This window comes from Euleptes europaea, chromosome 6 (assembly GCF_029931775.1).
Source record: "Euleptes europaea isolate rEulEur1 chromosome 6, rEulEur1.hap1, whole genome shotgun sequence".
In the NCBI taxonomy this organism is placed as follows: domain Eukaryota; kingdom Metazoa; phylum Chordata; class Lepidosauria; order Squamata; family Sphaerodactylidae; genus Euleptes; species Euleptes europaea.
This window is the reverse complement of record NC_079317.1, coordinates 67534251-67548855: the sequence shown is the minus strand read 5'-3', so window position 1 is coordinate 67548855 and position 14605 is coordinate 67534251. Positions and strand designations below refer to the sequence as shown.

The following is a 14605-nucleotide window of genomic DNA, read 5'->3' as shown; positions in this document are numbered from 1 at the left end:
AATCATATTTTCCTTATGGCCTGAACAATGAACTAGATCTATCCTGTTTTTTGTGAGATCCATAGCATTTAGGTAAGGTTCCTTTAACAAAATCAGCATGCTTGCAGCTCTAACCATTGCAGCTGGCACAAGCTCCGGCAATCAGTCAAGGAATCCGTTCATGTTAGCATTAAGCAATAAGTAGTTTTCAGCTGTGCTGAGAGAATACAAGCAGCTTTATCCAAGCAGCCAACTGGGCGCATAGAAGGAAAAAGATACATGTTTTAAGAATACATTGTGATTATAACGTATGTTAAAAAATCTTTTGTATAATTCTCCTGTATAACTTGCTTCCTTCTAAGGTTTATTAATGAAAAATTTGAGGGATAGAAACGAGTTAGATGGTTTCAAGTATAATTTTTGTTATGATCCATAGGAGAAACATCCTGAGGCTTTTGGCTGAGGAAGCTGTCTTTTGACAGTGAAAGCGTTGAAACCATCCGGAGGGCGCTTCCAGCTTTGATGTGCCTCTATCTGCTCCAGGCTCCATCTTCTTCCCTGGAAAGAAATATATAGAATAAGTCATTGTACTTACCTTTGAAAGACAATTGTTGAAACTGTTGAAATTGTTGAAACTGACCATCTTGTTTGGTAGCTTGCTAGCTACATTCTATCTTTGTATATATGTTCATGTATGTATCCTTATCATTGTTGGCTCCTTGCACTTTATATAATATAATCACACTTTTGCATATAACTTAGTGAGCTTGATACTATTATTTCACACAACCTCCATGTACTAGCTGGAGATCTCCTGCTGTTACAACTTATTTCCAGCCAATAGAGATCAGTTCACCTGGAGAAAATGGCTGCTTTGGCAACTGAACTCTATGGCATTGAAGTCCCTCCCCTCCCCAAACTCCGCCCTCCTCAAGCTCTGCCCCAAAAACCTTGCTGCGGCGGCAAAGATGGACCTGGCAACTCTAGTCAGCGCCCTTATTAAGGAATACTTTCATTTATGATGCAGTTGCAATCCTGTGGTGCATCTGAATAGAATATTGCTTAGACTCAAAAAGATTAGGTTCACATTCCTCATCTTTATGGCATTTTCTAGACAGCCATCCCACACAGAATCTAGACTAAGTTCAGCCCATGACAGCACATGTACATGGCCAACTCAACATACTAACCATTAGGGATGGTCTTTTTCTTACAACTGTCACAGGGTAAGATGGTTGTGTGATTTGTCCCAGAGGCACCTTTTACCCTAGTCTGTTTTACAAGATCTTACGTGCTGATAAATTACATAAGTATGTTGGAAAATGTCTCCTTGTAAACCATGCAAGTTGCTGAGGTTATTTATGCACATTGTTTCCTTTTATAGATCTAGGATTAATGTTAGAACTGCAGCTAAGTCATGACATGTTCTGTGCTTATTTTCAAACTTTGTTCATATACCTTATTTATTCCCACACTAAAAACAGGCAGAAAATATGCTCAATATAATTATCTGGCATTGGAGAAAATAAAAAAGAGTGAAGGTGAGAGGTAACTTCTGGGGTTTGGTGAATCAGTGTGTAATTGTCTTACAATAAAAAGCAAAAGTTGACATGGGCTGTTCCACTGACCTTGCTCTTGTAAAGCTCTGTAAGAATTTGAGGACTAAAATGGTGACCGAGGATAAACGAGAGGCTTGAGAAATTTTTTTGCTTGTTTGTTTAAGTCTCTCAAAATGTCACACTGTGGTAGGGTTGCCAGGTCCCTCTTCACCACCAGCGGGAGGTTTTTGGAGCGGAGCCTGAGGAGGGCAGGGTTTGGGAAGGGGAGGGACTTCAATGCCATAGAGTCCAATTGCCAAAGTGGCCATTTTCTCCAGGTGAACTGATCTCTATCGGCTGGAGATCAGTTGTAATAGCAGGAGATCTCCAGCTAGTACCTGGAGGTTGGCATCTTTACACTGTGACATGGTTGTTAGAGCATCAGATTAGGTTCTGAGAGACGCAGGTTCAAACCCACCCTTTGTCATGAAGCTTACTGGGTAACTTCAGGCTAGTCGCGCTCTCTCAGCTAACCTACCTCACTGGGTTGTTGTGAGGATAAAATGAGGGAGGGAGAACTATGAAAGCTGCTCTGTGCACCTTGAGAAAAGTCAGTATAAAAATGATAGATATACATTAACTAATGGTTAAATGATATATCTCCATATATAAAAGGTAGCGTACATCTGAAGGCCAGGTTCTGGGGAAAAACAGAGAGGGCTATTGGCTTTATGCCCTGCTTGTGAATACCCAGAGCCATGTACTTCACCACTGTTGAAAGAGAATGCTAGACTAAATGAGCCTAGGTCTGATCCAACAAATCAACTATTTACATTCTCCAGGCATAGATACATTCTTCGCTGTTGTGGCAGTTGCAGTCTGAGACTGGCTGCTATACATAGGGGGGACTACATCCCCTCATTCCATTGCATGTATAGTTAAGCCTGGATTTGTGTAAAGTGTCGTCAAGTCGCAGCCGACGTATGACGATCCCTTATGGGGTTTTCATGGCAAGAGACTAACAGAGGTGGTTTGCCAGTGCCTTCCTCTGCACAGCAACCCTGGCATTCCTTGGTAGTCTCCCATCCAAATACTAACCAGGGATGACCCTGCTTAGCTTCCAAGATCTGACGAGATCGGGCTGTACCATTCTGCCTTCCCTCCTAAGCCTGGATTTACAACAACAAAAAATTCTGTCATGCAACCAGTATGAAGAAACTGTGGAGAAGACACTGCCACACATCTGAATCTGGATGGGGCTTTGAAGAGAGCTTTCCTTCCTACACCCTGGCCAGTGCTTGTTCTTTCATGTTCCTCACAGTCTTTTCTTTGTAAGAATGTAGGAGCATAATCCAAGTAGAGTCTGAAGAAACACACTGTTAAGAAGCATCAGAAGCCAGAGTACCACTATGCTCCGATCTAAGACTTTTGAAAGGAATTCCAGTACAAAAAATGTGCACTGAACACCAGCCTTAGTGCTTTGACTTTCATCATCTCCTGCAACCTTCGAAGCAGCACCCACAACCTTTGAACCTATTGGAATTTAAATGTGGCGTTAAAGAGGTATCTTCTGTGGGAGAGGAGCCATTACCTTTGCTCATTAAAACCTCAGATGTCTGTTCCGTTTATGTATTTCAAAAGCTTTCATCCCGATGAAGCGTGAAAAAGTGCACCCAGTGAGGAGGCTTGAGAGAGACAAAGTAATGGCCTCTCCAATTCCACAGTCTAACAGCCTTAATGCAATTGGTCCGAGACCTTTTTAATAATTTTGAGATGGTGTCATTTGTTCATGGTTAATAAAACAGTCCAATGAGTATACCCTGTAATGTTTCCCATTACCAACCTTCTGTTCAGTTGTAATGATTCACAGGACTCTTTTTCATATGTTTACCCTCAAAGCTTCTAGTCTGACACTCGGCATTTTTTGTTGATAATGAGGCTTAAAAAGCATAAGAAGCATTGATGAACTTATCTCTGTCTAGTGCCATTAGGCTACACAGATCTTGCTAACAAAAACAGAGAAGAATCGTAACGACATACATCTGAGTTAATTTAGGCTTGTCTACTCTGTTGTAATAGAACAAACAGAGTATTATAAATCTCCCTTGTCATACCTGGCTCTTCACAGAAAAATACTCTATCTGTAGGAAACTCAGTTCATTGGAAATATTGTCGAAGGCTTTCATGGTCAGAGTTCATCGGTTCTTGTAGGTTATCCAGGCTGGGTGACCGTGGTCTTTGTATTTTCTTTCCTGACGTTTCGCCAGCGGCTGTGGCAGGCATCTTCAGAGGAGTAACACTGAAGGACAGTGTCTCTCAGTGTCAAGTGTGTAGGAAGAGTAATATATAGTCAGAAGGGGGTTGGGTTTGAGCTGAGTCATTGTCCTGCAAAAGAATCAAAGGTAATGTGCTAATAATTGTCCTGTAAGTATACATGAAGCGAATAAATAATAAATATAGTTGAAGATGGGGGCAGATGATGAAGAAGAAGAGTTGGTTTTTATATGCCGACTTTATCTTTTAAGGAGAATCAAACTGGCTTACAATCTCCTTCCCTTCCTCTCCCCACAACAGACTCCTTGTGGGGGGGGGGGGGGTGAGAGAGTTCAGAGAACTGTGATTAGCCCAAGCTCACCAGCTGGCTTCAAGTGTAGGACTGGAGAAAACAACCCGGTTCACCAGATTAGTGTCCGCCGCTCACGTGGAGGAGTGGGGAATCAAACCCAGTTCTCCAGATTAGAGTCCACTGCTCCTAATCACTACACCACACTGGGAAGGAGATAAGGAAATGGGAAAGGCCAAGGATATGGGGGTGCCAGGAGGAAAGAAAGAAACAGTGCAGGGAGGAAGATACAGAGGAAAATGAGGTGCCTCACAAGTCCTTTCAGGTTCTCCACCATGCAACTCGGCCCAGCCCAGCAACTGGCACTGTGCAATTCAGCCGTAGTTTTCCTGGGTAGAAGCTGTCAGCTGGAGGGAAGGAAGGAAAGCTGAAGAAAGGGTGGGGGCAGATAAAGGTAGATTGGCTGGTGGAGAGAAGGAATCAGGAAAAGGAGAAGCCATGGGAGATTTCAGGGTAGGGAAGGAGGAAATAGTGGGGGAGAATGAGATGTCCCCCCCACAAGTCTTTGCAGGTTCCTTGCTTCTGATTATTTGTTGATCTGGGAAGAACTGTCCATTCTTGAGAGATGCTGGTTTGCTGGGAAGCAGAGAAGGTGCACTATTCTATCAAATGGCATCAACAACAAATTCTCTCTTCCTCTTTCCACTCATCCCTGTAAATTCTCTCATGTTAGGAACTATTTGCACAGTGCAGGTAGTGGCAATCCTTTGACACAAGAGGCAGCAATAGTAGTCATTGATTTCTATTGAGCTGAATGCACTTGATTGTCCTGCATTGAGGATTCCTATACTTTTCCTTTTCTAAACCTTATTTATTCGACTCAATATAATTTGAAGATAGGATAGATATTTGGGATCATTTGTTATGAGTGGGATTGAGGGGTAATGAAAGAAAACAAAGGGAGGGTTATTCTTTATATACACTATCAGTGTGCACAGTGCTTTTCAGGATTCTACAAGACAGGTCCCTGTCCTGATAAACTTAAGAATGTAAATTTGCCATCGAGGAGACAACAAAATGAGAGAAGTGTGGAAGATGCTGTGACAAAGAGGGGAAGAATATGCATTCATTCTAGTTATGGGTGTATGTGTATATAAAGAAATATAAAGAAATAAACTTGGGGGGCAAAGTTTATATTTTTAACGGAAAAGGAAGAAATGTTTAGTAAAGGAGCAGTGCATTTCAGCACAATTATTCTCTTGGAAACGGAAGAGGAAACCAGGTCCAGCGGATTCAGTAGCTGATTATCATAGCATTCAAACATATTATTCTCTACCTGTCATCAGAAGTGGTTCAGTCCACAATGGACTGCAAGGTGGCGTATGTGAATCTTGGATGTTTAAGATTATTCCATCAACTATAGGAAAGGATCTGGAGTATTGTTTGGATAGCATAAGAATTTTTCTATGGCAATTTTGGCATGACTTATAGGATGGAAGCAGACATTTCTATATATGCGCCACTAGGTCACAGTGGAGAAGGTGAATCAGACTTTCCTTCATCCAAATGGAGCTGCCTGAAACGCAAGAAAATATAATCTTGAGAGAGAGATATTTCTTTGGCCTAAGATAACAGAGCAGAGGATGACTGATGTTCCTTAAATCATATTCACCTTCTTTCTTTGCTAGCAGATGAACCCTTATTTAAACAGATATGTTTAAATTTAAATAACAGAATCCTTTAAATCTACTATCGTATCTGGCAAGATAGTTTTTGAAGTGGTTGTGTTTGCAGCCAACCAAATAGAGGAGCTGCAGTACTGAAATTTAAATCAGAGGGAGATAGGATTTTGGCTTCTGAATATTTGGACAGGGAACTGTTTGTTGAATTTCAGGAAATAACTTTCAGTTTTCACAAAACTACATAAACATTTGAATGTTTCTTTCTTTTACTCCCAGCTGACATTACTGGCATTAAAACTGCTATAATAAGAAATTGGTAGCCCCATCTTTTACTCCCTTGAAGCAAAAAGAGAGAGAGAGTGAATTGAATCTTTCAGCATTGTATCTTTTTTGGATAGGGAAGTGATTATGCCGTGTGGCCCAAGCCATTTATAAGCCCCAGCATGTAAATAGCATGTGTCCCAGTTGCCCATGACAAGAAAAATGTTCCTCCAGGCAATGAAACAGGGAAATGTTATGGAATTTTGATTCGCCTGCTTTTTTTTCCAGCTACAATCTACCAGCACAGACTGGACACTTTTATAGATGTACTGTTTGGACTAGTATTCTACTGAGATCCTGACAAACTAAATTCTGCCTTACTACATGGAATGTGCATGTGACTTACCCCTCCTGCTAAGGAGAAGAAATCATCTTTGTCTTTCCTGCTGAGCTTTGGTTTCCCTCTACAGTCTTTGAGCAAATCTGTGCAAGGCAGAACCAACCAACGCAGGCCAGAGGGAATGTGCAATTCCTGTCAAACCCTCTCCATTTTATGTGCATCTGTTCTTGATAAGCTAAGTTTCCATACTTCCTGAAGAATGACCAAATTTAGCGGAAAGCCAGTCAGGCAGTTGTATATTAGCAGAGAATACACAAGGGAAACGTTAACCCTTCTGCTAAGGCTGATCTTATTTTTCCCCCTCTCCTTTTCTGTGTCTTGCAGAATCCGGCAGTGATCAGGATTATGTGACCACGGAGCCTCAGCTGCTGTACTACCCCAGCATTACCTATGCAATCATTGGCAGCTCTGCCATTTTTGTGCTGGTGGTGGCCCTGCTCGCCTTGGTGTTGCACCACCAGCGGAAACGCAACAACCTCATGACTCTCCCTGTGCACCGGCTGCAGCACCCTGTCCTCCTGTCCCGGCTGGTTGTTCTCGATCATCCGCATCGCTGCAGCGTCACCTACAATGTCAACAACGGGGTTCAGTACATGTCCAACCAGGCCTACCACCGGCCACCAGGTTTAGACTCTCCACCATCTTATTCAGAAGCGGTGCTAGACCAAAGGTATGTAAAGAAATAAATAAATAAAATTTTATTTGCAACTAATATGCCAGGTAAAACAGAAACTGACCATACAGAGTAGATGTTTACAATCAAGGCCAACAAAATTAGGAATCACCCAATTTTACGTTTCCACAGATTAAAGAAATACATTAAGGCGACGTAGCTTCATTGCTACTGCACAATATTTTGCAACCTGGGTGGTGATTGGGAAGCTGTCGCCCAGCAGAAACCTTTTGGTCCATTCACCCTCATCATCAGAGCCCATTTCCCTAATCAAAGGGTCAATAATATTGAAGCTGGCTGACTTGTAGAGGGGACATCTAAAAAATACACGCTCAGTGGTTTCCAGCTACCCTGTGTTACATGGGCAAAGTCTCTCCACCCTGGGGATCTTTTTAAATCTCCTAATATGCATCACTGCAGTGTCACCTACAGTGTCAACAATGGGGTTCAGTACATGTCTAACCAGGCCTACCACCGGACACCAGATTTAGACTCTCCACCATCTTATTCAGAAGCGGTGCTAGACCAAAGGTATGCATGTGCAAGAGGCATACATCCCCATATTGTGCACAGAAATTAGCTCCCACGACTGTGGTGCATTGTCGCTTCTGTGTACCCCTGTGTTTCTACATAGCAATGCTTCTCTTTCATTGCACACAACGTGGTTACTCGGGTTTCCTCAAAGGTTTTGCAGCTCTTGTTCCATTTTAGTGATTGACCTTACAGTCCCTCTAACCTTTTAGTTATTGATAGCCAGTAACTGGCTGACGGTACTGAGTCCTGTTAGAATACCTGTTATCATTGGAATGCAGTCTGTCATTTTTTTACAGTGCTCTTTGTGACATTTTAAATGTGTTAGAAAAAATGTCTTGTCGCTATTGAACTATATTGTGATGCCAAGTGTCTGTAATTTTTAGGGGGGTTCACTTATTGATATTAACTGTAATTGTTAGGTGCCTTTCCGGGTGAGTAATGCTGCATTCAGAGTAGCCCATGTTAGCGCTAATAAAAGTGATAGTCTTTCCCCACAAACTGGAAAATGACAGCAATGTTACTGCAATTTTATTTTCTGGGCTTTTAAAAAAAAATTCAAAGGTGAACTCTAATACTGGATAGAAAGAGTGTGGATCCTTTAAAGAATTCAAAAAGATGCTCTAGAAAAATAACAGGCAGAGTGTACCAAGTTCTGGCACTCTGTTGCCGAGGAGGTGGGCAAGGAGTGTCCAGCCTTTAAAGAGTTAATACATTAATAATTTAATTTAATAATTAATAGTTTAAGAATAAAAATTAAACTTGAAAAAGATTGTACACAAGTATGGGGATAAGGAGTTGTCATTTGCTATCAGTAGCATCGCTGCCAGAGTCTAGCATGTGTACTCATGATGCTTGCACAACCACACTCTACACAGCACTCACAAGTCCCCACTTGTGGGACAGAAAGGTAAATTTCCGCGCAACGAAGTGTACAAGTGTCTGTCCATGTTATCGTAGAGAAGATGCCTGGATTCCATACAACAGATTAATACCCAAGCTCATTTATTTTGCAGGATATAAGTGCTTAGGCCTATGGGATTCATTGTTTTGGTGGCTAACTGTTAGTTACTCCATGTATTGTTGCTGGCACTAAGCTCAGCTTTCTCAGTCTTTACAAGGCGGCACTTGGAACTTGATGACATGTCCACTTATTGGTCATGGGCCCTATAAAAAATACAACTTTCCTATCTCTGTGCCTTCCCAGTTCCTGCCCAGGTAGTTGTACCAGCTACATAGCTACAACTGCAGTCTTTAGAAGCAGCAAGCCAATTTATTCGTTCCTTGGCTTTGTTACTAAAACCAACACTGCTTTCAGAGGAGATTGTGGAGATAACATGGCATCAGGCAGCAGCTTTTGTAACGCTGACAGATTTCCAGCATGCCTTGGAGTCAGTCCAGCAGTCCAGTTCTTTATCACTGCTGTCCTGAAGCTAGGAAGAATAGCCTGCATCCCGCTGCCTGAACAGTTCTATAGCCCAGTATCAGCTTCTGTAAAATGTGCAATTAACTTAACCTTTTCATAATTTATACCAAGATCTTAACTATATCTAGCCGTACAAATGCCAAGCATATTATTCATGTTAAAGCTGATGCAAACTTATCTTTGAACAGGATTCACTCAGTAGTTGTTCTTCCACAGAGTCGGTCTCCTTTCCTCCTGCCTTCACAATGTATTTAACGGACAGATTTGTTTCACTTATCAAATTCAGTCATCTGCCTTGCCCTTTCATCCATGCTTGCTGCAGGTTGTCTACCTTTTTTTAGAAGAAAAAAAAGAAGCCTTGCATAAACCATTTATTAAAACATGTATTCATCGCTTTTACTATCTTTTTTTTTTTAAAAAAAAGATCAAGTTTAAAAGAATTACCAAACTCCTCAGAGATAGCAGGGGTTTTCATGTCACAGTCAACAGCCAAGTAGTGTTATGCGTAGCTGATTTTTGCTGCAAAGTGAGGAAACTGGTGGATTTTTTAAAAAATTATCCTGGACTGGTAATTTGTTTGAACACAGCACAGCTGGAACATAAGAGGTGCCCTGCCCAATCAAACCTGTGGTCCACTTAGTCCAGCATCCTGTTTAACGCAGTGGCCAACCGGTTACTCTGGAGTCCCAGCATACAGGGCATAGAGCCCAAGGTCTCCTCCTTATGTTCCTGCTGTTGTCTCTCAGCACTGGTATTCATAGGTTTACTGCAGCAGCTTGGTCACTGAGATAAAGAATGTCTGCATGTTGCCTTAAATTTAGAAACTTGTTCTATGTTTACCCAAAAAGGAAAATTAGGGGTTTTTTTCTCTCCAGGTGTGCTGTCCAGAAAAAAAGAGGGAGTCATCATCCATTCACGTACAAGTTACAGTTATGTACAGTAATTTTGTTTATAAGATTTTATGGGGATCATCTTACAATCAGGATCATCTTCCTTTTGGGTTAATGCAACAGATCCAGGTTCCTCTTTGTGTATTGAGTGACATGTTGCCTTATTTATATGTTGCAGCAGACCTCCATGGTTTGATCTTCCTCCACCTCCATATTCCTCAGAATCAGAATCTCAGAATCGTGTAGATCTCCCTCCTTACCGATCTCGGACTGGGAGTGTGGTGAGCACCGATGCTCCAGTGGCAAGAAGTCAACTGCACGCAGAAAGCAGTCGAACCAGAAGCACCATTAATAATACACTGCGAGAAATTCCATCTGAGCAAAGTGTCTCTTTAATCAGCTCCCTTTCTGCTGAGGAACAGTGAGCAGCTATTTATGACATTCTTACGGATGGATCTGTGCTAAGAAGTTAAAACGTCGAGAAGCACGTGGGCTCATCCTTCAGGACTTCCGCAGTGCAGACTTCATGGAAATGAACTGGCGCTGTCAACGCTTCCATTCAATTACTCCCACTCATTTCAAAGGATTTTGGAGAAACACACCAGCATATTGTGCCTAAGAGGACTCAGCCATGTTACATTTTAGGCATGCTGTCTTTGGGAGCAGTTCTGGAATTTCAGTTCAGATTCAGTTTGACTCTGTCTGTAACATGTTACTTTTCTAAGGTATTTCAGGGGTATTTACTGTGTGTATATGTCTGAATATACACATGCATAGTCACTCATTTATATTTGGAAATTTTTTTGATGATGTTTTACAAATATGTATTTATGTCTGTGTAAGTATGTATATAGTTATAGTAGCGCGCAAAGCTTGCATTCTGCAAGTATAGATCCATTTTCCTGGTTGCTACTGGAAATGCCCCTCCCTCAAGCCCAAAGAGGAAACAGAACTACTAGGGCTGGTTTGGTTTGATTTGTGCTGGAATGCTGGCCTCTGTTAAGAGGTAACCTTCATGCCCCAAGTTTTGTTACAGCTAGGTGTTAATGACGAAGTGTTAATGATAGAACATTTTGGAAGTCCTTATTTCATAGGGTTGCCATAAGTCTGAAGCAACTTGACAGCACAAACGCATACACAGAGGTATAAAAATGTCCTGCTTTCATTCTTATTGAGGGTTGGGCATGTACCAAATTTCATCCTTTTAGATGGCATGGAAACAGTGCTCAAATTATGGGGAGAGAGGTAGGGGGCACTTAGGAAAATCCACAACCCACGTCTCTTTATCGTCTCCCACTAGTCATCACAAGCCACATCCAGAATAGGGTGCTATACAAATTATTCATATCATTCTGGGATCATTAAGAGCAAGCTTCAGAAGTGCATGTGAACAGCAATCAGGAAAGCGCTTAGAGAAAGTAAAGAGGACTCTTGCGGCAACAGACACTAATTTCTCTTCAACCACAAGCTTTTGGAGAGTTGAGCACACTCGTCAGATCTGATGAAGTGTGCTCTAGTCCAGGAAATCTTATGCTTGTTAGTCATTAAGGTGCCAGAAGACTAACACGGCTGGGCCTTTGAAAGGGTTTGGAAATCTTATGCCCTCTCCAGTTGAGGCTTAACACTTAACCAGCAACCCCCATTTCTGTTTAACTGCACAGATCTTAGAGAAACAAGCCTTACATTCATGGTTTTTGTTTCCTTTTCCCCAAAATCTGTGCAGCAATGATCCTCTCCCCCCTTTGTTTTCACTATGCTTGTGAGTGTTGCGGTCCAGTAAGGGAATAGCTCTCCAATACTGGGAGCACTAACAGAGACTCCCAGAGAAGGAATATCAACTGAGAAGTGGGGTAGATGGCACAAGAAGACAATTATTCCTCTCACTAATCAAACTCCCCATGGCCAGAGAAATCTCTGCTCCTGTTGTCTGATGTTCACACTAGGACGAAATAACATTCACTGTGCCCTCCTCTTGATATGGACTGGAACCCTCTCTTCCTGCCATTCCAGAAATTGTTGAGAAAACTGTTTATTGCTTTCAGTCTCTAGTCTGAATCTTCATACAGCAAAGAGACCACCTTGGGCTCAACATATCTTCTAGGGCAGCAGACGTTCTGCCCGTCTTCCCCAGTAGGTTCTCCAGCCCAAGTAGACATACTCCAGTCCTCTTCCTGTGGTTCCTGATGGCCATTTTAGTTGGACTCTACCCAACCATCCTTTTCTTATTCAAGGTTATTTTAGATCTTGCCATAACAGATAAAGGGGACTTTTAAAGCAATTATTAAGTGAGGCACTTTCTACTTGAGTGGAAAGTTCCCTCAGCCAGTGTACATGGAGCTATGGAGTCCTTAAACAGAGGCAGGAGGTTAAAGCCAGGCCCTTCACGCAGCTTTTAAAAACATTGCTCTGGGTCTGGGATTGCTCCCTCATCCCCATAATCTGAGTACTGCATAGAAGTATCTTAACTAGCTTTGGAGGGATGCTTCTTGGGTTATTAAAATAACTCTCTCTTTTAGACCTTTGTAAATTCTTGTATTTTGACTGTGTGTGTATCATATTCCAGCTGCCTAGCTAATGCTGGAATAGCCTAACCATTTGGTGGTACATTTCAGGTTCCCTGTTTAGAGATAAGGATGGACAAATGATCCTTCTTAAAATGTTTCGAGTCAACAGGGTGTTTCAAGCTCCATGTGTGCCAAAATGTAGCTTCCTGTGTGACCTGGAAATACTATAATCATTCAGGATAAACGTTGACTCTCCCTTTTTGAGGGAGAGGACAGGTGTTCAATGTTAAAAAAATTTTGGGAGGGTGTTTTTTAAATAATCAGAGTGCCTTCAATTGTGCATGTACCAAATTTCAGGGCACTAGTTCTTTGCGAAGTACCCTGACAATTTTTATATCCCTGCGCGTAAGTAAGTCAGTGAGGCCTTATATCCCTGCGCGTAAGTAACTCAGTCAGTGAGGCCGTGTCTTATATACAGTTTCATAAGACTATGTATGTTGTAGTATTTCCAGTGATGTTTATAGAGAAAATTAGTCAGCGCAGTTTTAAGCAGAATTACCCTTTTGATCCTATTGAAGTCAATTGGCTTAGAAGAGTGTAACTCTGGTATAGACTGCCCAGCAAAACACACATTTCCTCTTTGTTTAGTGTTTGCTATGATTATGGCTGATTCACACTGCTAGCTGATTTACCACATGTGCATGACCTAGGGATGCCAGCCTTCAAGTGGGACCTGGGGATTCCTCAGAATTACAGCTAATCTCCAGAGTACAGAGATCAGTTCCCCCAGAGAAAATGGATGCTTTGGAGGGTGGACTCTATGGTATTGTATCCTACTGAGATCCCTGGCCTCCACTCCCAAATCTCCATGAGTTTCCCAACCTGGAGCTGGCAACCCTAGCATGCGCAGTAGTAACCATAAACAACAAGTGTGAAGAGAACGATACATTTCAATACATCTCTATGTGTATACACACCCTGCAAATCGACTTTTGATTTACATTGTTTACCACTGAAATCTCTGGTGTATACATTGGATAAATGTTTGTTGTGTGAGATGAATGGGCCCTTACAGTACTAAGTACTTGGGCATCATTCAGATCATTTCGCTGGCTGAGTACTAAAGTCCTGCGTTTAAAGGCTTTAACTGAAAGCAGTATTTGCTCTTTTAATAACTGTCCTGTCTACGTAACACATCTCTTTAGGCTGTACATATATACATTTGCGTTGAGATGCTATTTAGATTTGGACTCTTAAAATAAAATGCATTTTTAATGGTATGTTTGCATTTTTCCCACTTCCACCTAAGGATGCATTTACATTGGCTACTAAAGAGGAAACGTTTTTTTAAAAATGAATAAGATATAAGTAGAGCAGTAGAAGAGTAAACATGCCTTTCTACCTCACTGTAAAAAATCACTTGGTAAGGACATGGTAGAGTAGCATGCCTCAGTAGTATGCACATTTAGTAGATGTTCAAAATATTCCTCAAATATCCTTCAAATGAACATTTTCATATATTTTACGCATTCTAATGTGGAAACATTAATCCCCTGAAGGGGCTATAAATTCTGAGAAAAGCTGAGAATCTGAGCATTTCATAACAGGATTTAATGCAAACCTCATGATAAAATAAGGTGTTTATTTTAAATTGTAATGCATGAACAGTATATTTTTATTTTCTAGCAATTCATTAGTTATGATTACAACACTTAAATATTGTAGTTGTTTACAAAGGCTACGATCCAAAGAGCTACCTTGGGCACACCTAATGTCTTGGGCATGCCCATGGTAAAGTTTTTGAACCACAGGTAGCCATGCAATATCATAAACTATTTTGGAAAGTCTCTCCTTTTTCAGATGAGGGTTGACATACAGCACAGGGGGCTGCTCTTCAAAAAACACGAGCCCTGCATTCAGAACAGGCCCATCTTATTTGGTCTACAGTAGGACAGTTTCTAAGAGTGCTTAAATACTTAAAGGTAGTGATTTTGGAAACCATATGCATGATGGAGCAGAAACTGAATTTTCTTTTAACATGCATTGCATTTCTTTAATTTTTACACCATAAAGCTGTACACACTTGACCCTAAAATTCTTTCAAGTAATACTGTACATTTTAGGGTTGCCAGCCTGGGGGGGCTGGAGATCTCCTGAA

General features: G+C 41.4%; 1 protein-coding gene across 1 annotated transcript in view; it reads left to right on the top strand.

Annotated features, from left to right (window-relative positions):
• LDLRAD3 (low density lipoprotein receptor class A domain containing 3) overlaps window positions 1–10368 on the top strand; it is a 134572-nt gene extending 124204 nt beyond the window's left edge. Inside the window, exons 5-6 of the mRNA XM_056852182.1 lie at window positions 6748–7093; window positions 10122–10368. Of these exons, the coding sequence (XP_056708160.1) occupies window positions 6748–7093; window positions 10122–10368 (593 nt within the window). The remainder of the gene's footprint in view (window positions 1–6747; window positions 7094–10121) is intronic.
• Window positions 10369–14605: the final 4237 nt, after the last annotated feature.